The 27,521-nt window shown below is 36.0% G+C and overlaps 2 protein-coding genes across 8 annotated transcripts in view; one reads left to right on the top strand and one right to left on the bottom strand.

Moving 5' to 3' along the window:
- Positions 1 to 12,333, top strand: part of GNE (glucosamine (UDP-N-acetyl)-2-epimerase/N-acetylmannosamine kinase) — a 31,828-nt gene extending 19,495 nt beyond the window's left edge. For both annotated transcript variants that reach the window (XM_072404548.1, XM_072404549.1), the window contains exons 2-12: positions 1,342 to 1,544; positions 2,015 to 2,466; positions 3,192 to 3,344; positions 3,485 to 3,697; positions 3,840 to 3,927; positions 4,173 to 4,383; positions 5,252 to 5,381; positions 6,017 to 6,238; positions 6,744 to 6,926; positions 8,162 to 8,278; positions 9,905 to 12,333. In XM_072404548.1, coding sequence (XP_072260649.1) covers positions 1,342 to 1,544; positions 2,015 to 2,466; positions 3,192 to 3,344; positions 3,485 to 3,697; positions 3,840 to 3,927; positions 4,173 to 4,383; positions 5,252 to 5,381; positions 6,017 to 6,238; positions 6,744 to 6,926; positions 8,162 to 8,278; positions 9,905 to 10,140 — 2,208 coding nt within the window. In that variant the 3' untranslated portion in view covers positions 10,141 to 12,333. The remainder of the gene's footprint in view (positions 1 to 1,341; positions 1,545 to 2,014; positions 2,467 to 3,191; positions 3,345 to 3,484; positions 3,698 to 3,839; positions 3,928 to 4,172; positions 4,384 to 5,251; positions 5,382 to 6,016; positions 6,239 to 6,743; positions 6,927 to 8,161; positions 8,279 to 9,904) is intronic.
- Positions 12,334 to 15,890: 3,557 nt separating this feature from the next.
- The window catches only part of CLTA (clathrin light chain A), a 17,183-nt gene continuing 5,552 nt past the window's right edge, over positions 15,891 to 27,521 (bottom strand). For 2 of the 6 annotated variants that reach the window (XM_072404550.1, XM_072404551.1), the window contains exons 3-7: positions 25,731 to 25,848; positions 24,557 to 24,668; positions 23,221 to 23,274; positions 18,152 to 18,187; positions 15,891 to 16,364 (exon numbers count right to left, since the gene is read on the bottom strand). In XM_072404550.1, coding sequence (XP_072260651.1) covers positions 16,193 to 16,364; positions 18,152 to 18,187; positions 23,221 to 23,274; positions 24,557 to 24,668; positions 25,731 to 25,848 — 492 coding nt within the window. In that variant the 3' untranslated portion in view covers positions 15,891 to 16,192. The remainder of the gene's footprint in view (positions 16,365 to 18,151; positions 18,188 to 23,220; positions 23,275 to 24,556; positions 24,669 to 25,730; positions 25,849 to 27,521) is intronic. The other 4 variants (XM_072404554.1, XM_072404555.1, XM_072404552.1 and 1 more) reach the window with 3 other exon arrangements.

The raw sequence follows: 27,521 nt of genomic DNA, 5'->3' as shown, positions 1-27,521 counted from the left end.
ATATTAAAACTTTTAAAAGTTTATAAACTGTGTTATGTTTTGCGGCTCCAGACTATTTTTCTTTAGTGGAAGAGGAGGCAAAATGGCTCTTGATAGTAAAGGTTGCTGACCTCTGGTCTAGGTGAGCTGAGTGCATGAGGAAAACATTTTTTTTTAATTACAGGTTATGTTTAAAGAACTATAAATATATGTATAAGAACTATACTTGGTGGTATTTTGGTGGAGAATAACTTATAATGGAGAATATATTTTAGGGAACTTTGCCACAATACATATTTATGTAGCTCATTGTGTAGGATAGTAAATTGTGCAAGTTTCAGATTCCAGATGAGCAAGAGTTTGGAATTCAGAATAGGTTTACTCCCAAACATAGCATATTCTAATATTTAAAAATACTTTCTTGTTATCTCCTAAACACATAGACAAAGGGCCAAGCCAGTGCACCCAAAGAAATTACACCTGGTGCCTAATGTTTTTTGGCCATTTTTTTTCCTTTTAATATCCTTAACATATCAGCAAAAGAACAAACATGTGACTCAAAGTTTGTTTTACTAACTGTGACTGCTCCAATTACGTTAATTTGAGCTGTGTGTTCAACATCTACGTAGTAGAAAATAATGTTCTGTCAATCTTAATCCTTTATATAAACATATAATCTTGGGTGTGGACCTTTCCTGTGCATAAATATTTCCAGTCTTGGCTCTCACTAGTTTTATTCAAATGTGTCATAGTTCCATTACAATTTAGTTTATGTGGAAATCTTAGTAAACCTTTTTTTTTTAGGAAAAATCCAAACACTTTGAGTTATTTTGCTCACAGTTGGGCAAGCTTTAGATTTAAGCTCCTAGTTCAACATATTGATTAAATATTACTTTCAATTGTCCATGCATTTTACAATACAATAGGATGGACCAAAACTACCTTTCTATATACTGTTGGTTTAAAGCCGAACTATACCCGCAATGCTCATTTCAATTGTGGGGTGCCGCCATCCTCCTTCTTTTCTTCCTGGAGATGATCTTCAGCCATCTTCATTGGCAGGGTTGCGTTCATTCATTCCCAGCACATGCATAAGAAATCGGTCGCACCTCCCAGGATCGGGCAGGGAAGAACAGTTATTGCAGAAGGGACATGGGCTGTACCTGTCTGAAATAACCACCCGCCTGATTTGCCAATGTTAACTGCAAGAATTTAGTTCCATTTTAAGTGTCTTTTGTATGTGGTGATTGTTCACACAATTAATGCAGCTATAAAATATACAGCCCTCATTTTGTGGTTAGAATAAATGACATTTGAAATATTACTATGACTAAGCTTAATCTTACTTTTTTTTGTTTGTAGGAACAGTATTTTGAAAATCTTTCAAGGAGAAAAGTAGTCATGGAGAAGCATGCAAACCAAAGAAAACTTCGTGTATGTGTGGCCACCTGCAATAGAGCAGATTATTCCAAGCTGGCTCCTATTATGTTTGGTATCAAAGCAGAACCAGAACACTTTGAGTTAAGTGTAGTGGTTATAGGATCTCACCTGATTGATGACTATGGGTAAGATATGTTACATTTTACTGTGTTACTTTTAGTTATGTAGAGCATGTCTTATCCTAAGCATGTAGGAAAGCATGTAGCCATAAGCGCCCGTCAAGGTACTTAGGAGTAGCAGGGACAGTTTCCCAAAACAAGAGCTAAAGGTGATGGTTTAATGGTTTTCCTGTTCCAGAGATAACTTTCTTAAGAACTTAAGAAGGGAATTCTCTTCAGTTTGGGAAATGTCCTCTCACTTTCCGTTGTGACCTTGGGACATGAAGGGTATTTTCTCCAATGCTACACCAAACACATAAATTAGAGGTATTTAAACTCCTGAAAGTTTAGTCATCTTAAATGAGTCTGCAGTCAAGTCTGGCCTCCCTTTACACTTAGAACCCATGCTGAAGCCTTGGGTAGATATTAACTGCCTGTCTTTTGAGTTGGACATTGACATTTATAAAGTATCACTGTCATTTATCTTTATTGTGCAGGAATACTTACCGTATGATTGAGCAAGATGATTTTGATATACAAGCAAGACTTCATACAATTGTGAGGGGGGAGGATGAAGCTGCCATGGTGGAATCGGTAGGACTTGCTTTGGTGAAACTACCTGATGTTTTAAACCGACTTAAACCAGACATAATAGTTGTCCACGGAGATCGATTTGATGCTTTGGCATTGGCAACAACTGCAGCACTGATGAATATACGAATCCTTCATATTGAGGGAGGTGAAGTCAGTGGAACCATAGATGACTCAATCAGACATGCCATCACTAAATTAGCCCATTATCACGTATGCTGCACAAGAAATGCAGAACAACATCTCATTGCCATGTGTGAGGACCATGACCGCATCCTCCTGGCTGGTTGCCCCTCTTATGACAAGCTTCTTAATGTGAAAAACAAGGACTACATGGGTGTTATCAAGATGTGGCTCGGTATGTGTTATTCAACAAAATAAGCTGCACTGTAATAAATGTAAAGTAATGTAAATGTTAGTGTAAACACGGCTTACTATTTTATTTCCATATGTTTTGGTAAATAATTTAGGGTTTTATTCTGTAGTTGAGTGCTTTATTAGACCTTTTCCTAAATTTAAGATTAATAATGTAATATATATTGGAGCTTACCAGACCTTGGATATAGTGGCATTCGTTTTCTTTAAGTTTTTTTTAACCTTGTGATCTTGCCAGTTACCCACTTTTGTCCAGGGTGATGGTGCCCACCAAGTTGAACTAACCCAGCCAATTCACCTGCCTGTGTTCCAGCGCCTGTGTTCCAGCTTCCTTCAATATGTTTTCCTGGCACACAAGGGAAGCTAGGAATGCAAGTGGAACTTTAGTTCTTTTTTTTTTTTTTTTTTTATTTTTAGTATTTCCACTTGGTCTGCAGGGCTGTAAGTCAGACCCATAAATGTCTGCAGGTAGCTCCTGAAAACTAAAGATCACAGAGCCTAGACACAGCTATTGAAAGCACTGTATTGTGGCTACAAACATGAAGTAGAAAGTTGCAGGATCAAGGACTCAGCTTTTCTTGTTTCCTTTTGAATGGATCCCTCCAGTCTCATGTCAATGTTTCTAATCAGGAAATGTTCTTTTCCCTGTACGTTGCTTGTTTAACATCCTACGTGTTGACATTGGTAATTTGCACCTTTTCTCAACAGGTGATGATGTGAAACCTGGTGAATACATTGTAGCACTTCAGCATCCAGTCACCACAGACATCAAGCATTCAGTTAAGATGTTTGAATTCACCTTGGATGCACTTATCTCATTCAACAAACGAACGCTGGTGCTTTTCCCAAATATTGATGCAGGTAATTTGCTGTGGGGCGTAAACGACCTTTCACCTTTAAATCCAACAGCCTAATTTTTTCTGGTTTGTGGGATTAGTTTAGTTTTCTGAATATCGCCATTGTGTTGCAGTGGATTCATGTTGATTTTGTGTGCCTTACAGGAAGTAAAGAAATGGTGCGAGTAATGAGAAAGAAAGGTGTGGAGCACCATCCCAACTTCAGGGCAGTGAAGCATGTCCCATTTGAGCAGTTCATACAGCTAGTTGCTCACGCAGGATGCATGATTGGGAACAGCAGTTGTGGTGTGCGAGAAGCTGGAGCCTTTGGGACACCAGTTATCAATTTAGGCACACGTCAGACTGGTAGAGAAACAGGTGAGTGCACACACAGTTTCTGCTTTTGCTTAAGGAAACTCTATACCAGATGTAAACCATGTACAAATACAGCACAGAGTATGGTACATACCTGCACTGATTTTTGTGTAGTAATAAATAACACTTGTTTTTAAATCACCAGGGGAAAATGTTCTTCATGTTCGAGATGCAGACACGGAGAATAAAATAATTCATGCACTGCAGCTTCAGTTTGGAAAACGTTACCCATGGTAAGTTTTTGCCCCTGTTCAGTGTTCTGTTTGGTCATTCCACTAAATATACCTATTTATTGTGTGGGGGATTCCAGTGGCCGGGATTTTTTATCGTTTTGGGACTTAAAGGGCAAATGTCTTTCAATTAGGTTTAAAATAGTTAAGGCCTTCCCTATGTTTTGAATGAAAACATCTGTCCCTGAAGTAAAAAATAACACTATGTCTAATTAAAAATCTTTTTTATTTTTTTTTGCTTTGTACAGCTCCAAAATTTATGGCGATGGCAATTCTGTACCAAGAATTGTGAAGTTTCTCAAATCGATAGGCTTATCTGAGCCTCTTCAGAAGAAGTTCTGCTTTCCTCCAGTTAAGGAGAGCATCTCACAGGATATAGATCACATCTTGGAAACTCTTAGTGCTTTGGCTGTTGACCTGGGAGGAACCAATTTGAGGATAGCGATTGTCAGTATGAAGGTATATTTATGTTATTGTATTTGTTTTGCAAACTATTCACTTATAGCTGCAAATGGGTTGTGTAAGTTTGGTAATATGTTTTTGGTGAGTGTTTACTCTTGTTTGCTTTATTCATTTCTGAATATTTTGAGAGACCACAGTGAAAATTTTACCTTACAATTTCTGTGACACCTGGAAATAAAATGTGGTTGGCTGTAGGGTTTTACAAATGTTTAAATTTTTTTTCTTGCTAGTAATTAGTGTGTGTGGTGGGGTTACCCTACAGTCTTAGTTTAAGAAAAGAAATAGTGAAAAAGATTCCATTGCTGAACTCATTGGGCCTAGTAAATTAAAGCTCCCAAAGCTGGATCAGTGAACACTGATGATCCAGCAAACCTGGAATGGATTTCTTAAAAATGATTTGCTATTTGTTAGCAAAGGTTTTCAATCCTGGACCAGATATATTTCAGGTTTGCTGGATTGACCACGTTCCCCGATGAAAGCATATCAATGAGTCGTTAACCTGGAACTATAAAGAGTTCTGAATTTCATCTGACTGTATCCCTTGTTCTGAGTTAGTGACTCTGTAAGTTTTTTTAGACTAAATAAACAGCCAGCCAGTCATCTGGTAATTTGTTTTTATATCAACAATAGCACCCTCCATATTTCCCTTTTTTAGGGGGTGTTTAGAGATCCTGCCTATTTTGGTAAGTGATTAACTAAAAGAATTTTAAATTATTAACACCTCACATTAGATTTCACTTGGATCGGAAAAAAAAGGAACAAGAAGGGTGCACGTGCTTTGCTTTGTTGTGTGCGCGTGTGTATATATAATGTGAGTGCCTACTTTAAAGCTGAAATTTAATACCAATTACATTTTTTTTACTAGGGTGAAATAATTAAAAAATATGTACAGCCCAATCCTAAAACATACGAGGACAGAATTAGTTTAATTCTAAAGATGTGTGTTGAAGCGGCTTCAGAAGCCATCACACTGAACTGCCGAATACTTGGAGTGGGTATGTACTTACGCCTTTTTTTTGTCTTCTTCTCATTGGTTTTGTGCTAACCGGAATAAATATGCCCTGGTATAAAAAATAAAAATATTGCTTAGAACTATCGAACAATCCATCCTATGCAAAGACATAAAATTGTAATGGCTCAGATTAGCTGTATGTAAACACTGAAAAGTATTGTAAAAAATAGATACTATATTAAAAAAAAAAACAATTTATGGGTACTCGTTGGTTATTGTTTGGTTTCCATTCTCAAGCAAGGTTGGGCTGGGTTGTATTCTTAAGTGTGGTTTATTTGCAGAGTAAATTGTTTAACTGTCTGACAGCTGGACCGCTTCAACTTCTTGTGCAACACTTCAGTTTTGGTGCAATAAAAAAATAAACCTGTTCCAAAAGTAGTTTATAGTAATAGAATTTATTGGCCCTGTAGTATTTTAGTAACATATTTACAGGCCAGAGATGAATGCCTTTTGTTGGATGCAATGGGTTTTTGTTTTTATAATACTAATTCAGGCTTGTTGCTGGTCATTCTTATAGTTTCCTTACTATGGTTTAAAGCTAAAATATTATTAAGAGTGAAGGCGAAATGTGATATTGTCCCTACATTCATAGGATTAATAGCCTTTATTTTTTTACAGGTATTTCAACAGGTGGACGTGTTAACCCTCATGAGGGTGTTGTTCTTCATTCCACTAAACTTATTCAAGAATGGAGTTCTGTTGATCTGCGCACCCCCTTGTCTGACACACTGCACCTTCCAGTGTGGGTAGATAATGATGGCAATTGTGCTGCACTGGCAGAGAGAAAGTTTGGACAAGGCAAGGGAGTGGAAAATTTTGTAACTATTATTACCGGGACAGGTATGTATTTGGCAATCTGAAAAATGTATCACCTACATTTGATTGATTTGGGAACTGCTTATTAGGGTATTACTTCTAAAGTTTTCTCTGATAAAAATGTGATTAGTTTGCTCATTTTGAAAAACTGGTCGGCAACCAGTGGTTGTTGCTGTTTTGGTTGTGTGTGGCTCTTGCCGGTGCGGCCCTCCTAGCAGGGTCAGAAGAAGGGGCGCACCAGCCAGAGCTGAGGACCATGCCCCCCGTATGGACACATTCTGGCATCATGATGTCACTATAGGAAAATTCTCCCCTTTGAGTAAAACATGGCTCCCCGCACATGCGTAGTCCTATTTCGGTGCATTTACCTACACTAAAAGCATTTTTGTGTAGATTGCTTTGGATCTGATCGTTTGTAGATAAAATATTGTGCAATCTAGCTCTGTAATGTGTCTGTTAATGTTTTATTTTAGCGATACACCTAATTTATCACTTACTACCATTGTTTTATGTTTTGTGATTGTTTAAGGTATTGGAGGAGGTGTGATTCATCACAATGAACTTGTACATGGAAGTTCATACTGTGCTGGTGAGCTGGGTCACATCATGGTGTCTTTTGATGGACCAGAGTGTATGTGTGGAAGCCACGGCTGCATAGAAGCATTTGCTTCAGGAATTTCGCTGCAAAGAGAAGCAAAGAAGCTGCATGATGGTACATTGCTTTCATAGTAACCCTTTCAAAGCATCCTGTACTTTTTCAAAGTTGTAACCATTCCACTTTAAAATGAGACTGTGCTGCAATTTGAACTCTTGCCTAAGAGGGTCTGAGTGCTTTATTTGTGTCTGTATTTCTTTTTAAGCTATTATCTTTAGAATAGGCTTTAACAAGATAAAGTAAAAAGGAGCAAAGAACTCTACTACTCTGTAATTTCAGAATATTCTTACTTTTATTACTGAGTTAAATACTTTAGTTCTGACAATAAAAACTAAAACCACCATAAAATCCATTTTAAAAGCAGTAAATGTTCACAAATTGAAACTGTGAGGATATTTTATCTTTTGAAGACATGGTGTATGAACTGATAAGGTTGTGAAGTAGTAGGGGGGGAATATTTTGGTTTAAACCATTTGATGGTTGGAAGAAAACTGTATATAACTTGGAAGCTACAGTATTTTTATGCAGCTTTTGCTGGTATTTTTCATTTCACTGTGCATCATGTGTAAGTTTAAAATAATAACTACATCCTTAATATAACAACATAATATGCTACATCCTGTTAGATTGCTTTATAACAAAATTAGCTTGTGATACAATTGGGCCACTAGGTGGCAGAATATGAAAATATATATTTTCTCACAGGTATGTGTGTTTGCAGATGCTTTGTTTGAGATAGAAAGAAAAAAAAAGTTGATTGACAAGAATAATAGTAGCTTTCTAAATAACCTTAAGATTCCTATGTAGTTTAGCCTTGATAAGGACTGCATGTGACATTATAACTAGAATGAGAATTGACATAATAAAATTTTTAAAGTTTAGCAATTGTCACACTTCTGAGCTTATTAAATAGCTTAACGCATAGGAATCACATACACGCCTAAAAACCACTTGCAATTTAAATGTCACCTTGATAATCTACTTTATCATGTTATCTTTCCTGTATTAAAATATTGACACCTAAATACTCAACTTTTTATTGGGCGTGACAAACCTTAATCATTTGTGTCTGGTCTTACATCAGCAATTACTTTTCATTTTCTTTTTTTCATCTTTTTGGAGTCTTGAGTCAATACATTTTTGTCAACCCGATAGTTTCGGATTCTTCTGATTTCACAGCCTTTCATATATATTTACTAGTATCATAATCTAATTTTGTATTTATTGCAATTATATTGTATGATTCTGCTTTGGTGCTTCACTACCTATAATTATTTTTTTCCTTTTCACAGACGACTTACTTTTAGTAGAGGGCATGTCCCTGAAGAATGATGAACCAGTTACAGCCGTTCATCTTATCCAAGCAGCAAAGCTTGGCAACAATAAAGCCAGCAATATTCTCAAAACAGGTACGAATAGTTATGTCTATTCATGAATATTTTGGGGATTAGTATTCTGGATAGCTTTCTCATGTGTAATATGTAACTGTAATTTAAAAGCGTTTGACGACAGACCCCCCCCCCCCCCCCCTCTTAGCTAGTAGACATATTTTACTGAGCACAATCATACAGTGAAATGTAATTGAAGCTTAACTAATGATTTTAAAATTAGGAACCAGTGCTATTAAACTGTGCTGCTGCATTCTTCATTGCTATTGAAACCACATACCAGGTCATATTTTTCAGCTGGGTGCTTGTATTAAGGATAGGGAGTGTGCTTAGGGAGCTCATCTGGTGTGTGAGATTCCAGGCCAGCCTAGGTATCTACATATTTATGCAGCAGCCAGTTGTTTAGACTGAGCACTGTCAAAAGAAGGCAGGTAAAGGGAATGTTAAGCCATATGCAAGTAAATACTTAAAAAAAAATCCACATACAAGTAGGATTTTCGTAAGTGAAATACATCTTAATTTGCCTGCTACAAAGTCTTTTATTTTTAAAGGAGCCCAATACAGTTAGCTCAGTGGAGCAATACCTAGTGGTGAGGTTATTGTTGGAGCACATGCATGACACATAAACCTGTGTTTGCTGGTTTTCAGTTAGTTGTATTCAAAACTTTCCTTCAGTTATACATCAAAGAATAGTTGAAGGATTTAAATGGTATCCAGCTATGTACCACCCTCCTTTTATATCTTATCCCAGTTTTGAGCAAACAGACAGTCCAAGTTGCAGTACATTGAATATTGATGATTAGAACCATATTGATGCCATAATTATTTTTACCTGTATGCTGTGTAGCCAGCATTGGTTCATATTCATACAGGATTGATTTACATGCATTTTCATATGGAATAAAAATGAAATGTCAATTTGTTAATACCAATGAACAGTTCACACTGAATATCTCCCTTAAAAACCCTGATTTGCAATTTAGCAATTTAAATCCTTTTGAAATTGAAGTCACTTTTAAACCTCCCATCTACAATATGCATGTTCTTTTTAGTATGAATGAGACCTTCAAGCAGAATTATAGGCAAATACTAGACAAGATGCAACCATAGATGTATATAATCTTTCTGAGGAGTTTTAAAGTAACTGTAAGAATTAAGACCAGAGTGCTAGAATCAACCCCCACCACTCTGCAGCTCCCTCAATACTTTGTCAGAGCTGCAGGGAAACACCTGATTCCTCCAGGAATGGAGATATATGTGACCTCCGAGATGCAAGGTTCAGCAGCTCATAATTGTGCCCAAACACTGTCACACATGGAAACAAAGAAGTAATTGACCGTGTATAAGCTTCAAAATGTATCTTAAAGAGATAAATAACTGATAACAGGTAGGTTACTACCTGAAGAGTAGCCGTCATGGGTGTGCAGTTCACCTGATGGTTCACAATAGTAACTGAACAAAATTCCAAATGGTACAAGGTAAAACTGTATATCAATGTGTATTTATATTTTGAGTTTTAGTATTCCAGTTTTTCTATTATATATGTGAATTCATGTTATATGTGGGTTTCAGGAAATATGTGGATTAATGTTCTCCTTCTACCAAACTAATATGTTTGCTGTTTTTCCCCTTTTCTTTTTAATGTAGCTGGCACAGCTCTTGGCATCGGGATTGTGAATATCTTGCACACCATAAACCCTTCACTAGTAATACTTTCTGGGGTTCTGGCCAACCAGTACATCAATGTGGTGAAAGATGTGATACGACAAAGGGGCCTGGCATCAGTCCAAGATGTAGATGTTCGTGTGTCTAATTTATCAGACCCTGCCCTCCTGGGGGCAGCAAGTATGGTACTGGATTATACTACACGCAGGACATACTAATATCTCAAAACACTGTGTCATTGTAATGCCTCTCCTGACCATTTAACCTTGATCCAGAAGCCTATATTTTCACTAGGAAAAAGGGTGGTCAGGGTTTTTTGTTTTATGATTTAATTATTTGTAATTTTTTAGACTATTTTCTATTTATTAACATAAAGGTTATAATGACCGTTATTTTGGCAAATGTTCTTTTGTTGTACAGAACTTTTTTCTAACTAGAATGTGCAATGAGAAAAGACCAAATATCAACACCTGGGCATTGATATTGATTCACATTTTTTAAAAAAGAAACCAGAGGAATGATAGGTGGTTGTCTTTGTTTTTTTTATTCAATACAAGAGTGTCACATAAAGGTGACATTTAACACTGGTGAACAAAATGTTTTGCTGGAGTTTCTTGTACTCAAGCATGACCATTATAAAACAAAAGGAAGGTGTGGCACTAGTGCATCTTACATTATTTATAGTAGAATCGAGCATTACAAGGCACATCCATGTAATGGAACCATCAACAGATAAAATATACAACCCTTTGGTTTCTGAATATTCTTTTCTGGACTCATCCGTTAAGTCCTATAATAATTTAATGCATAATCTGTCATTTATATTTATTGTATAAATACAAATGTATTTATAAATTGTATGGTCAATGTAAAATATAACAGCATTGGTTTTTTGTTTTGTTTTTCCTAAAGCCAATAATGAAGATTAGGATTGTGCAATAATTTAGACTTTGGTAAATTGTAAATACCCAATGTAGATATAAAATATTTAGTAATTGTAACATTTTTATTGTAAAAGACGTGTGGCAAAAAATAGTATGGCTTTAAAACATTTAGCGTAGCATTTTGGAAATGGTTCTTCTTGGATTGCGATAATCATAAGGCTCAAATATTTTTAATCCAATCCAAGGATGCTTTTTCATTTTATACCAAATTTAAAGAAGTCAATAGCTGCAACATGCAACAAGCATGTAACAAATCCCTGATTGCTTTATATAGCTTATCATGTACACTTGATTATCCATACTTGAAAAAAAACTTTGGATTTAAGTACTATTTATTACTGCACACAGAATTGAAAAGTGGTACATCATCAGTAACATGAAATACAATATGTATTTGTTTGTCATTTTGTACAGTAGAACTCGTTATCTGGAACTCTGATAAGCGGAAAAATCAGATAACCCGGCACTCTACTGCTTTCTTGATTGCTCCTGCAGCCCTAGCGAAGCTGTGGCATGTGTCTTGCATCCAAGAACACATACCAAGGCTCCGCTAGGGCTGTGGCTAGGGTTCTACTGTATATTGTAATGCCTTAAAGCCAGTTCCTATTTCCTGCAGTATGCTGTTGGCAGACTTTGCATCATGTGTGAGCAGCCGTCCTGAGCTGTCTGAGTCTCCTGCTTTTTGCCTATTGCAATGCTATAGCTGTGACTGGGCTGGGAACACTGTCTGACTGTTGTAGAGAGAGATGCCCCCTCTCAGAGTACTGTGGAATTTAGGAGTTTTCTCCTTGGAGTGAAGTATCAAACAATGAAACACCTATTGTGAACCCCTCTGATTTTATATAACTTCCTAGACTTGTCCAAGAAACTGCTCTAAATACATTTTTATTCAGATTTATTCCTCAAGTTCTGTCCCACCACGTGAATTTATACAGACATCTACATATTTAGATCTGTAAACTATGGTGCTTGTTATATCTTTCTATTGCATACATTTCATTACCATGTTTTCTTTGACAGAGGCTATAACAATGCCTTCTCTATCAAAGCTAGCAAAGTTAGGGTTTAAAGGGAATCTAATGAATGATACAGAAAAAAGGAAGCTGCATGCCCTAGGGCAGAAATGCTCCACAGCTCAGGGAATGACTGAGCCAGAGTGGTCACTTATAACGTATTTGCACGTTGCAGAGGTAAGCAGAAAAAGGAGGAATGCCTGGAGCATACAACTTTAAACAAGTCCGCAATGACCTTTCATGTTTTTGTATATTCATATTCCCTTCAAGTTTGTCTACATTCCATTTCTGTACTGGAACACATTTTTAATGCCTAATTTTATGTAATTGTATAATCATTGGTTAATTTATCAAAAAAGATGTATAAATATATGTATAATGAACCCACACATGCTCATAAACCTGTGGGGATGGTTTGTACTTCTGAGGTTATGTAAATAAAACTGTGAACAAATTCTGTCATCTGTTTGCTTTACTAAAAACTATACAATTGGCTAATACAGGAATTGAAAACGACACCAGTGAAATGTGTAAAACATACAGGCAAGATCTGACTATAGAGAGAATCCTTTCTAGAGTAGAGATCAGTATCAATAAAACAATATCTTTTCAGTGAAAGTGGCTGCTGGTGTAATGGATATGAGAGAAGAGACAATGTCCTATTCATGGATTTCCTCTCCCATGCATGGAGACAGTAATAGTTTTAACATGCAGACAGGTCTAGCAGGTGTGTGTAGGATGCTGAGGGTTATTGTTAAATGAGATATTCAACCTTGGTGTGAGGGTTATTTCTGCAGCTGTCCACAGGGACGGTAAAGCGGAATGGGATTGCTTTTTCAGGAGCAACTCAATTAAATTTCTAATAGGGGTATTGTAGTAGGGGTTGAAGGAATTATTGCCATTTATCATTGGTTGGGAATATTTATTTAGTTGCTAAGTAGTACTTTTGTGCGCCACCATGTGCAGTTTTTTTCATATATTTGGGTAAGGGAAGAGTTTTAAGTTATGAACAGGAGAAGCTGATGTAGCAAAACGTGTGGTCATGTCTCAGAGCAATAAAATATGCAAGTGTTAAGAAATGATGTTTGACATTTGCAAATGTTGGGGACTGTGTCAGAACTGACCCACTCTGCTTTACAGTGAGCTTATGATTTCTGGGTCATCTGTGTTAAACATGACACAATCATCCCTAAACAGAAATTGGGGGCTTCTACACCTCTTATTAAAGAGAACATTGCACTCCTTTATCCGTGGTGTTTAAAAGATTAACACCTTTGCATTCTTCCTTACAATAAGGGATTATGCAATAGAACAAGGTGGTTCCACAACCTTCCACCCTCCTCATCTTGTTTCTGGACAATCAGTGTTTGCTGGCCTGGCATGGCAACTGGATGTAAGGTGATGCCCATGTGGTTATAAATACTGGGGTATGTCCCTGACACTCAGAACTGAACTGCTATCTTTAATAAGCTGCAAAACATTTTTAACATTACAGAGCAAGTGCAGGTAAATGATACCGGCCACTGCTGTTGCTGTATAATAGTAGAAACATATTTTTGTGGCCTAAAAAGTTGTACCGTAAGATGTGTGAAATAGTGCTGCATTGACCAGTAGCCACAGTGAATGAAGTATCTCTACCTTTACTGATCATGGTCCATGGAAAATAGATGTGACTTTCTCATGGCTTTTCCAGTCTCCAGGGGAACAATTGGAGAAAAAAACCTAATTATTTAGCCTGTATTTTATTGATGGTATCTTTGGATTGGAGATGGGATGAGGGATTAGCAGGTATGTTTTAAAAGAGAATGGTGGGTTTAGTGTGGTTACAATTCTTACACTCTTGCAAAGGGGTTGAAGAATGGAATGGGAGAAAACCTAAACGTAATCTATATTGGTTGGATGAGGCTCCCTCCAAGTATCACATTCATTCTTTATATAAAGATTTTAATATGGGTGATCTGAAGGAGATGAAAGGAATGGTATCTGTTTAGTTGTGGATTTAGTATGGGGTTTGAGCTACTTACTACTATATTATTACTTTACATAAGTGTGGATAAGAAACTTCAGTGTAATTATGTATTAGATAGAGAATATTGTCCTGCTAAATCAGCAATCTTATGTGATTTAATAAACTCAATCTGATAACGTCAAAGACTGATAATTAGGATTCTATTTATAAAACATGAAATCCATTGTGGGATTCTTCCTGGTTTATGTGTTTCAATGGTAGTACCTAATTCCCACCAGGGAATGTCAGATTCCCTGTTTTTAAAATAGAGCCCCTGGGGCTTTAGCATTATTTCAGTTGCATGTATTTTCTTAAATTTTATTTTCATGCAAGCACACAGTGCTAGCAGGAAAGGATCTATAATAGGCAAAGCCTTTTCAGTTTCTGGAGATGAAGGTATGAACATCGTGAGAGGAAAGTTAGGTTTATAGGTGTCATAAATATACACTTATATAGAATGCTATATTTTTTAGTTGAGTGGGTAGATTTTTGGGAAGAAAGTTAATCTCTGAAAATGAGGTTCATTCTGTGATATTTGGGAATACGTTTAAAAGAAGTCGTCCTCTTGTATAGTTCAATTTGGACACATGGCTACACTATGTAAGAGGGAGGGGAGTAAAAATAGAAAAAAGGGGTGAGGATTGGCAGAAGACAAATACTGATAATGAAGGAATCCAAGATGGTGGCAAATACTTACAAGCAAACCATATGGCATGAAGAACAATTCAGCGATCAGAAAGTATTGAAGACTGGATGGAGCACAAACCAGCCAAGCTGGATACAACAGAACCAAGTCAGAAATGGCAGCTTACATCATCTCTCAATGACTAGTCTACAGTGTCCTTCAAGTGAAATCAATGTTCTCTCTTGTGTAAATTACCTATAACTCTCATGTAATAGAGATGAACATATACAGTTAAAGCCCAGGCTGGGTGGCAACGATGGCTCCTAAAGATACAGCAGTGCTGTGAGCGTACTCACCCTAGCACAGGAAGTGTATTATTCATGATTGGCAGGTGAGAAACAAAACTTTAATCTTTTTTGTTTTCAGAATATACCTTAGACCCCATGATGACATCACTATGCCTCTGCACACATAAATACACACAATTACATCTTAAACTACACTCCAATCCTCCATAACCTTCCTTTGCTGGTCTGGCCACCTCTTCAGTTCCTTGTTCTTTGAGCCCCTTCTACTTCTGCCAGCACAAAGCTATAAACAGATCCACCACACATGAATTCTTTCATTACTCCCTTCCTCTGCTGGGGCCCAACAGAGGACTTAATCTACAGCAGAGCCTGGCTGAGGAGTAATATGAGAGCTCCTGTGTCAGTTTTGTTACACGTTACAGAGCTTCTCTTTGGGGGTTGAGGACCCAAGAGTCTATCAGAACAGCGGGAATCGGGTCCGTGGGTCATATGTTGGACAACCAAGGTCTACAGAGGGGTAGATAAGTTTACAAATACTTGAAATAATCTTGCTGGTAGCTTTTTGCTGCTGTGAAGTTAATGACCCTTTTAGACCTAGATTTGCATATTTCTCTTGGAAGAATTACTGTACTTTTGTCTGAGGTAATTGTGGGTCTTTCCAACACAATACAAACAGTTTAGGTTTATAGGAAATGTTTCCATCATAAATAATGTGGTGGCACAAAGAAAAGAATAAACCAAGTTTGCTGGGGTCATGGCTAGCTAATGGCAGTAACTAATATACCTATTTAAAAAGAAAAAAAGTCCAAGATTTGAGAATTAGAAGAGGATTTGGATAATGAATACCAACATTAGATTAAATACTCTTTACTTTATGAGCAATACAATGCACAAGCACTTGAATTTCAAAATATGTTTCTTTAGAGACATTAAAAGTAGATAGAAAGGCTACACAAACCAACCTTTAGATTGACAATTTAAATCATGGTATTCATTTCAGGATTTTCTTTTAATAAATCTGTTTCACTTATCAGTCACTGTGACATGGGCTAAGTAAGCGACACAATATATTAATCATATATCAACCTTTAATATCACTATTACAATCCTTCACAAATCACATAGTAATGACACAGAAGTACATGGTGAGACTATGATCATACTGGGCTCCCTCTGATTTCTCATGTTTTAATAAAGGAGAAGTAGCTCAAGGAGTGTACTGCCAATTACATACAATATTCAATATCAAATACATGTGTAGTTTGGTCCAAAGAAGGAGGAAGAAAAAAAAAGTAAAATATAAACCATATTCTGCAAACATATCTTCTCTGAGATTAAAATATCGGAAGTGTCATGTTTATCTGCCGTTCTCTCAGTGAACCAATGGAGCCTGCTTGAGGGAGATCAGGACTGAACGCATACGGGAGACATCTTTTGACTGCTTGCTAGACTTGGGGTTAAAGTCACAAAGACGGGCCACTCGTTCCCATTCTGTTCCTGGGCTTGATTCTTCAACGTCACTCACAAACGCCTCCTCGGCAGCCCTGAGAACAGCAAGGGTTTTATTAGAAAATTTCAATCTGAACATAGTATTGCTTTACTATTATCTATAGTTAATTTATAGTGGTTTTTGTTCCATTAAGAAAATTCAAGTCTGGTCTGTCCTAAAATCAAGTAAAATATGTAGCATTCAGTATGAGCTGGTCTGTCATCTATACAAGAAAACGTAGGCAGACCAACAGCAAAAATACTATTCCCTTACATAACTTGGGGAATGTATTATTTGTAATCACATGTATTGTTCTTAATAACTACAGGGTCTTTTTTTTTTTTTTTAAATCAAAACTGCAAAAAATAATTTTTTCACAACTTTAGCACTAAATGTATCTAGACAGGAACAGGCTTTGTTCCTTAGCAAACGTGTTGCTAAAAGTGGAGAACAGAGGTACCGTGTAATGCCACGTGTAATGCCTTTAAAGCGGCAATCTGACCACCATTCACTTTAGCACATTTTACCAATTTTCAAAAAGTGTCAGCAAAGTGTTTGATACCAGAGATCCAATTCTATATTACAATATGCTCGCCATTCAAGTTATGGAATAAAAAAAGGACTGAATTTTTTGGCTGAAAAAAAAAAAAAAAAAAAAAGGAATTAAATGTAGTTATATGTTTAAAAGTAGCATTAGATAGAGGTTTGGAGAAAATTACAGAATAAGGGGAAATATTTTAAGCAAATTGTATGTGCAGTTTTACAATACATGGTTCTTTTTTTAACCTGGGTGGGAAGAAGCTTTAGGCAAATGGCAGCCCCTGTATTGTGACCCAACTCTTAAGTAACCACTCAAAAACTACTGCATGGTTTTTGAAAAGTGCTGGGTGCTACACCCAACTAAAAGGAGCTGCGGAGAACACTGCAACGGTTAACCCAACTTCATATGTCTTTCTTAATTATGGATGTGTGACGTAAAATAGTCAAAAGGTATAGCCTACGGGAAAAACTATTCCTTCATGTTATATTTAATACCTCAGGTATCCGCCATATCCCCAAAATAATATAAAAAAATAAATATTTATAATATGAATAACTCAATGTAGAATATAGAATATAAAGCCCAGCAGAATAAAAAAAAAAAAAAAAAACACTGTGTAATAACAGATTTTCTTTGATTTAAACACTAAAATCATTAGAGCACAGAGCACAAAAAGCATCTATATCACACCTCAATAGAGAAGTACAATGGTATGGAAGTTGTACAGCCAATCAGACCGACCATTTGTTTTTAGACCTGTACTAGTATGAAAGATGTAATCTGATTGGCTGCTATGCCTCCAAATTTTCATTACCTTCTCTTTACCAGCCAAAATTAAAGCTTATATAGGAGCTATTTTCACAAACATACTAGGACGTACAGCAGACTAGGACATGTAGCAGATAACCTAACACTAGTTGCAGCCAACTACTCCAAGCCAATATATAGCATTGTTAAATTTCCTACTAATAATCCAGGTTTTGGGAAATTCTATAATCTTCTAATATTTCTAATCTACAAAGCTTAGCGGGAAAGCAACCCTGCAAGATGCCCTCATTTTACAAACGCATCCAAACCATTTATATTTCAATGTTAAAACAAATACAAACAAATAAAAGAAATGCAACATGTAGATAGTCCAGGAAAGCAAAGAGGAACTACAATGAAGATGATGAGTTCATGGTGAGGGATGAGCACATCTGGACTCAGGACGGGGAACATCACTGCAGACAGGTCACTACGACACTAGCACTAACCATGGGACAGACAGGTTAAGGGGCAGTGAGAAGAGTTTACTTAACTGTTCTAGGCTGTAGCAAGGATGGTTTATGTTTGTGCTTAAAAGGTGAAGAGAAGAAATAAAAAACAAGAAGAAAAAGTTTAAGTCAAGATATAGAAAATGAAAATGAAGTCAATGCTGATGGCAAGCGGGACATGCAAAATGGTATTCAGCTGGCATGCGGTCAAGAAACTTTTCTTGAAATACCAGTTCTGCACGGATAGGAGACTAATTTTGGAGTGAGTTGGGTCTAAAGAGCTTTTTATAAGAACACAAGATATTCTAAAAACACAAAATGTACAGTGTTTCAAATTATCCACATATAACAAATAAAATAAAAGCAAACTTTAATGGACAGGACTGCTCTTCGCATCTCAAAACTCAACTAATAAACATAACAAGGAGAAATCCTTTCAAAAGATTTTTTTTTGAGATTGCGTACTTAATATTTTTATTGCATTGCTTACCTTAAAGCCTTCATATTTTACATGCTTGTTCTTACATGTTTTTGTTACTGTATTAATTAGAGAAGTTTGAAGACTGCTATTGAGTTCTTTGTAGCCTGGTGCCCAGGTAACCATTATAGAGGTATGATACTAGTTAGGTAGAGAGTTTATTTCTTTAAAGTTCATCAGTCTAGCAAGCCTCAGGGCCTCTATTATATAATAAGATCAGTTAAGTTATGCTCACTTCTGATTGTCTGGCTTTGATTGAAAGCCACCCTTAAGCAGAGATTACATGAGCCTTTATATCAGTAGGTAAAATACAATACAGGCATTGCAGAGGGTAGTTCTAGGGTTCTTATTATAGTCTACATCTGCTTTAATGAAACCGTCTACATCACAGATAGTTAGCAATCATACAAGAAAACCTACATTTAAGCCTAAACAAATGCAATGTAAAGAGCTCCAGTAAAGGACAACACAATAACAAGTATACAAACACTTAATTCTGTTAACTGGAATATATAAAGTACATACATCTCAACATAGACATAATGGGTTACCGACCTACCTACATCTAGACCCTTTATAACCTTTGCAAGGTAATTTAGAGGATACATACACCTTAGGTGCAATCCAGCTACACTCCCACTCTCAGTGCACCATTTAATTATATATATATATATATATATTTATATTTATATATTACTTCATAACCAAGTATGTGTACCATGGGCCTCTTTACACGGGGCCTGTATGGGTCTAGTGTAGATGTAAACATGTAATTGTTCTTCACACAGGAATAAAGTAGGGTGATCGGCCTGATTAATGCACACATAAAGATGATAACAAATACTACAATGGTCCTTTATGATGCTTCAGTGATAATATATAAGGCTTTCAGCATTACTGAATTAAATGCATCTCAGTGCACATATTAAACTAGGTAATTTAACTAACGGGATCATTTTAAGTTACCTAGTTTATGTGATGAGATTATATTTCCTACTACCTGTTTCATCACAAAGAGATCCCTGTGAATACCCAAGTACTAAAAAATAAAGGAATTTGGCCCTATCACACCCCTGAAGAAGTTTAGAGAACAAAACATATTGAGTGGGGGCAAAGACCACAATAAGAAGTTGATGACTTGGAGTATAATGTTTATGATAACCTTTGGAATTCACATTTGTATATAATTGTGCCAGCTTTGATTGTGGCGCATATAACTGCATTATATATATATATATATATATATATATATATATATATATATATATAAATAAATATCTGTATATTCCTGGTGTGGGGAAACCAATTTCTATTGTTATTTGCAACTATTTTAATACAATGGGTATAATAAAAATTTAAGTTTTGTATATACTTTAGGTTTATGCATTTGTTTTCTTTTTTTAATTTGTTTATGTATATGATAGAACTAAACACTGCAGATTACAAAAGGACTACAAAGAAAGTATGATCAGAGAAAAGGTCACACCACTGAAAGCAAAAAACAGTGCAGTATTGAGAGGTGTTTTTACTGGCAGTAGTGTAACAGCTAATGATCAGATCCCAAAAGGAGCAAGAAATTGTAGGGTTACTAAAAATAAAAACAAGGGATTAGAGATGTTTTCAGAACTGTTTTTCAAACCATGCAATACTATTTTATTAACTAGTCGGCAGGGATCACTGCATACCTTCGAGACTTCCAGCTAGGAGCACAAGAAGCAGGGTTTTTTTGGTGGCAAATATATGTATAAAAAATTAAAAAAAAAATAAAGCATAAATGTCTGTGTAACATGAATAAACAGTAGTATCAGTCATTCTCACTCACAACTTCATGGGAATTAAGGCCTAGTAACTATACAGTTACAGTAAGATTATATATATGTATAATCTTAACAACAGCGAACATAAACAAAAGAAAAAAAAAATCTCATATCCAGACACGTTTCGCCTGACGGTTTCCTCGGGACTTGTGGAGAGCGTTATAAGTTCTAACTGATTGTAAAGGGATACCTCACTAGTAGAGATAGGTGGAAATTCACATAGGGGGCTAATACAAGAGGATAACAAGAGTATCCAATAATGTGCAGAGTTTGCGCCTCTGTCTGCCAATTGCGTCAGGATATGAGACGTTTTTCTTTTGTATATGTTCACGATTCTTAAGATTTAGAGATCCTCTGTATAGTTACTAGGCCTTACATCCCATGGAGTTGTGAAAAACGACCAATACTATCTGTTTATTTATGTTACACAGTCATTTATGCTTTATTTGATTTATTTCAAATTAATATACATATATTTATATTACCACAGCATGTTGATTACCTACCCTACATATATCCTGCCCAAGTTACATGTCAGCCATTTTCACCAACTTCTCTTTAATAGACATATTGGGTTGTAAGGTTACAAGGTTGACCTATCATCCATATCTGCAATACCACTGAAGTGCTTTACAGTATAGTTATGTTTTTTTTTTTTTTTTTGCAAAACACTTGAACTAAAAGTTTTTATTTCAGCATAGACTCACACTGCTATAAATTAATTAGGAACTTTGACAAAAAGGAGCTACAGACAGAACTGGATACCTCAGTGAAGCCTGACTTTTAATTACTATTGCTGGAACAACATATTCTCTTGACTTTATACAAATTCCCTTTGGCTACTAGGATAGACTTATTGGTTCCATTGTTTGACTGCAAAAGAAGAGCTGTGAAACTTTCACATCCTACATGGACAGAAGGAGCTGACACATTGATTATATGGTAGTTCATATGGTGAACACTGACTGTTCTTCTTTCAGATGCTTTTGTGAGGTGTGTCATATTACAAATGACTGAGCACCAAGTTTTCACTTCCTAAACTACACCTGTACCCCTCTACTATTTAACCTAGAGAAAAATAAACATGGCTTCCCTGCTCTATAGAAGTAAAAGTCGATTGATCAGAATGGGATGATTTCCTTCTTAGCAATCTTGTGAGATACATCTTTTTATATACACTTTATAATTAAACTTTTTACTGAATTTATTTTTGCCTTTTGATTATTGCATTTTGTGAAACTAAAGATTTTTTGCAGGGACTAGCTTTTGTTTGAACATAAAGATTACAGAATTTCCTAGGATAGAATCCTCCAAAAGTACACATGATAACCATAGAGATTCACTGAGCCATGCATCACATGGATCTTTCAGCTTGTTTCTGTTTGAACACACAACTCCAAGTACCAGAAACAATATTTTCTCTTAAGCCAGACGAACAAAAGAAAAGCTAAAGATGGGATAAAATGTGATATAAAAGACCATCTGGACAGATTTACATATAAGCTGTATCATTGCATGTGTTTAGATGAAATCTTTCCTTATATAACTTCCAAGCTACTGTTAAATATTCTGTGCTAAACTTTGATATAAGCAAGCAATGTCTGAATAAAAGAAGAATGAGTATTAATATTTGTATATTTCTACATCGGTGCAGTTATCCTTTGTGAATCTTTGTCCCTGTCCTGGCCGGCATCGCCAAGGGAAGAAGATGCTGGGCATCGCTGGAGAATGCCGCGGGCACCGCTGGAACGTGGGAGCCAGGTAGGACTTTTAAACTCCCTGGCAAGTCAACCCTGAGTGTGGCTCGGGGTTACCGCTTTTGGTATGGAAAATTCACTCGGGATAACCGCCACAGAGGTTAAAGAATCTATTGTATATATTTAAAACAACAATCTTGTGCCTGGAGTTTAACTTTAAAGTGAACCTGTCACACTTCAACATGTATCTAAAAAGATAAGAAGACAAAGTAGCTTTAAGTTACAGAAACATATTTTACTGCAGTAAATTATTATTTTCAGGAATTTTTTTCCCTTTTTTCTTAATGATGCTGCCTGTATTACACTTTCTGCCCGAAGATGAAAATATTTACTTTTTTCTGTTTCCATGAAAGGACACCATTGTCATCTAAACACAGGAAATGTGTTAGGAGTATACATAAGAGAGTACATAACAGAACAGAACACCTCCCTCCACTTTCCACCTTCAAAACTTTGGAGGAATGGTGTCCTTACTTCACAGAAATAAACTAAGGAGGTTCATAAGTCTGCTTGAGTTTTCATTACAACAGAGATAGAGAACAAGGTTACATGCTCATTGAACTCCTGGCATGATTATTATATAGCAAATAAGGAATGTAAATTGATTAGGAGGGGGGACATCATAAACAAGGTCTGTAATCAATGACCTAAGTTTAGATCAAGGCCTGACAACCAGAATCATTCAATGCAAAGTGAACAAGAGATGCCATGAGTGAGTCCGTGGAGACAGGAAGGCGGCAACCTTGTTGTACAAAGCATTAGGCATATTTAGGATTGTTTATTATGTAAAAGATATGTTTTATCTCTTTTATAGGGAACTAGTTTACCACATCACCATTGTATCAATGTGTTTATGAAATGTATGCCATCGTCCAGTACTGCATAAATAAATGGTTCCCAACAAGGTCCTACTACATACCATATAAATGTACAAAAATATCTTTGCTATTAGCCCAATTACCCAAACTCCCCCAGAAACAAAACACAAGACTTCAAAGCTTTAGAAGAAAAAAGAAACAGTGTACATGAACGGTCAGTAGAATTAGTAATTAAGCAACATACACATAACCAATCACGTCAGCGAAGGGTTGTTTGTAGAAAGCTTCATCTGCCACTCTACAGACAGCAAGTCCAAAAAGAAGGCAAGCAGGCAAGAAAAGAAAGGAAAAAGCAATGAAAAGAGCTGAATTTAGGAGACAGCCTTGAATAAACTTGGACTAGAAAAAGATTAGTGAAAACAGGCTTAAAACAAAGATTATACAAACATAATTAGGATTATGACAGATAGATGTACTTGTTCAAAGGGGAACTCCAGCAAAACAGCTACATATGCAGCAGAAATACATAAATTGTTTTTTTTAAGCTGGGTGGGACGAAATTGTAGGCAGGTGGCAATCCACCAAAGACAGCCGGGTGGTTACTGAAGTGCCGGGTGGTGCGCCCAGTTAAAAGGGGCTGGGGAGAACACTGTATAAGTTAATAGAGAACTGGTAGTTATAGGACAGCTATTCCCAGCGTTACTCCAGGAGGTTGCAAGAAGTTCCTCAAACAGTGGCTGATGTCTGCCCAGCTGTATGACTTTATTAATGTTTTCATTTATCTTTAAAGGTTATATTCTATCCATTAATTCTTGAAAGACATTGCACTGCTGAAATCCTTCATGTGCTCTAACACATCTTTTCCTGCTGTCCCACTACCTGAAAGCTTGCTTTTATTAACAGCAATCAAAAATGAAAAAATATAAACTTACAGTTCAAATGATTTCATTATAATTTATCTAATGTTTAAATAAATAATAGGACTTTATCTCGAGTTCCTCTTTGATGAAGTGTAAAATTTAGAAACAAGGAAACATGAATAACAGGAACATTAATATGCGTTCAGCAAATTATAAAAAAAAAAAAAAAAAAAAAAAAACATTACATGGTTATGTAGGTCACCTATGTAAGATTAGTACAATTAGAAATCTTCAGCTCAATACCATGAGAAGAATAGAACAAATGTAACCAGTAATTTATACAACACCGCTGTCCTTATGCTACCTACTTTGGGTTAGTCTACAATACATCTCATGAATCCTATATTTATCAGGGCTTTATCAAGCAAAATATTTAGCTATATGGGTGCTCAAACCTAGTGTAATCCTAAAGTGTGTAAATATATTGCTTTGATAATTGCACTATATGTGGTATAAGAGATTTTTTTGTTATATATAAAAAAAAAAATGTATAATTTGGCAATTCTACTACAGATCTGTTTTGTGCAGTCAAGGTGTGTGTCATCACAGAACAGAAATATAATAAAATATATATAAACCTTGCAGTCCAACCTAAAAAACACAATTGTACTTAAAGAGCAGCAATTCTAACAAATCTGATTTTATCATAACTATGTTTACCGATTGTTTGCTTTCGTCTTCTGTAATAACTCATCCTGTCTTGTGTACCACTCTTCTAGCTCCTTGGTAGCTTTTTCTTTCCATTCTGTTTCTTGCTTTCGAGAATTGGCATCTAGACCGCAGAAAATAGGATTCCATGTTTACATTGCCGACATTTGAAAGTGTAAATTCATGTGAACCCTATATTATTTGGGTGGTCGTCGATTTTTTAAAGTTTTAAGATTCTTTTTAGAAAATCGAAGTTTTAAAATCGAAGTTTTAAAATTCTAAAATACTAAAAAAGGCTTTGATGGAAAACGCCTAGTCTCATGGCCAATATCATTAGGCAGCAGAATGACACCAAATTTCTGTATATTTATTGGCAAGGAGGGCATCTTTTCACTGACCACCAATGTAAGCTGTATTTTTTACACTGACCTTGAGATATTTGTAGTGTTTAATGAAGACCTTAAATTTCATGCACCTCTAACAAGTCTAGGCAGGGTTGCAAACTTACTTTGTACAATTTTTTTTAATACTACAATGTTGCAAATTGTATTTTATCAAAAGCTCTCAAACAAGTATTTTGTTGGGCGACAGAAGCTCTGAAAATATGCTTGCAGAAGTTTTTTTAAAGGCTGAAATGAAGCCACAAGGTATCTTAACTTCCTGTTAAAGTTTCCATTACCTGGAATGCCAATAAGATCTGAAACAGCAATAGCTATCCTAGAATAAAAATGCCATATTCCTGAAAATTAAAGTTGATACATTTTAAGCTTAGAATTGGAATTCTCCAAGTGTAGTTTAGGAATTAGTTTAAAAAAACCTAATTCCAAAATAGAATACAACAGAAAGCGAAAAGAAAAAACTCATCAATCTTCACAATGAACTTGCATAATTAACTGCAGAGTCACAATGAAATAATACCCACTAATTTTAGCAAAAGGTAGATCATACAAGTTAAAAAAAAAAAAAAAAATCAAAAAGAAAAAAAAAAAAGTTTACAAGCCAATTACATTAGTAGCTAATATACTTCTTTAATTCACTGAAAGGCAAACGTGGCCACATGTTTTCTTCACTCTTTCCAGCTTACAGTTGTTAGAACTATATATAGTGCAATGCTTCCTGCTAAAGTACCATAGTAAGTGGGAATAGGTAATGGTTCACACTATCGGGCTATAAATAATCTGCTCACCAAGTGCTTCTAAACGGCTCCTTTGCTCTTCTCTCCATTTCCGGATGCTTTCTGGTTCTGCTTGCAAACGATCAGCATGGGAAATAGCTGCGTAACTATCTGTGGGTCCATTACTTTCCTGCTCAGGAGAAAACAAAATAATTAACACTGTTTCATTTCGAAGTTTCATCTGAGATGAAAATGTAACTCCAAATAAACAGCTAAATTCATTACAGCTGTGACTACACAACTGCTTAATGTTTTACCTGCCAATTTGTAATTCTGTACAGTCAGACTTGTGATATACAACTTTTAATACACTGCATAGGCAGATTCAGCAATACCCAATTTCCTGGTTCTTTATTAAGCAATGAAATTTCCCCTTCCTGTATGTTTTTTGGACAGTGAATCACCTCCATGCAGTGAGCTGGCATAGAACGCAATAAATCTATTCCAGGGAACAGGAAGTAGTAGATTGATCCTACTAACTGGCAGACACATGTATTGTATCGCCTGAATGGCTGACCATAACGATGACTCCTTTGTCAAGTAAAACAATGAACATATAGAGTGCAACTTGGTATTTAGACATTGCAATTTTGTGATTATTCCCTCACCTAATAAGTGAAAACAGGGCAGATGTTTAGTATTTGAAGGGTCTTTAAAAAGGATAACAACATGTGCATGTATTGCAGAGGTATTTAACATATGTTTTTTATATTACTATTATTTAACCTTTACATACATTTATACCTAAAGAGCTGGCAGAACACAGAAGACAAACTAGCAATACAAGTCAGTATTTGTGTAGCATCTATGAATAGTGTGGTAGCAACTTGGAATGGTGGGTAGGACCTAAAAGGTACTCTATGGGGTAGCTTTTTTGTGATATCCTTCAATAGATTTAGGATTGTGAAACTCCAGTTAAGTAAAACATTTGAGCATTTGTCAAAAGAAGAAGAAAGAAAAACAGGTGTGTGCTGTTTTTCCACCACCCTGTCCTACCTACCTGTCATTGTCATTACCCACGTCTTTTATCTATAGGAAGGTAACTGGGTTTCCTCTACTAGGCGAGACAAAGACATGCAAACTTTACAGAAAAACTTACTTGGACTTCTTCCTTCCGTTACATGTCTAATACAGAGAGTAAACTTTAACAACAGATGTCCTTTAAAGGTACAGTTCCCATATGTGCTGTGCACTTTCATACAGCCATGCATACCAAAGTTAATCAAGGTGCCCTTAAAACAATGGAACTACTTGTAAAAAAAAAACAAAAACTACTTTTAAATAGAATTCATATTTTAAGGAAAATATATGTATGAGGCTTAAAGAATGAACCCAATGGGGGTTGTATGTTCTCTGCAAGGAGCCAGTCTGCATGTGGCTGGACATTGTTCAATCATTGAAAATGATCAAAAGAAAATATTATAAAAGTATCTACAAAGAGGCAGTGCATGGAGAAGGGTCACAGACAGCATTCATTTGCAGTCCATCTTCATTCTCCAGAAATACTCTAGCTGCCACAGTAAGAGATATAAAATGCTTAGAAATTCCATTTTTTTTCTAGCATGTTATCTTAAGCAGACGATATAGCAGTGCTATTTATAAGTAACAAGCTGTCTGCACTGGCAGTAGGATGTAATCTACTTATCTCCCTGGATGCTAATTTTACAAAAGTGATCAGAACAATGCATCCTTTTATATCCCCTAGAACAAGGACCTTTGTTCACATTCCTATTCATTAAGATCACATCAGTGTAAACACCTGCCATGCACATTAATGCAGTGCCTGCGTTATACAATGCCAAC

Source organism: Pyxicephalus adspersus, chromosome 3 (genome assembly GCF_032062135.1).
Source record: "Pyxicephalus adspersus chromosome 3, UCB_Pads_2.0, whole genome shotgun sequence".
NCBI lineage: Eukaryota > Metazoa > Chordata > Amphibia > Anura > Pyxicephalidae > Pyxicephalus > Pyxicephalus adspersus.
This window is presented reverse-complemented; position numbering and strand designations above follow the sequence as displayed.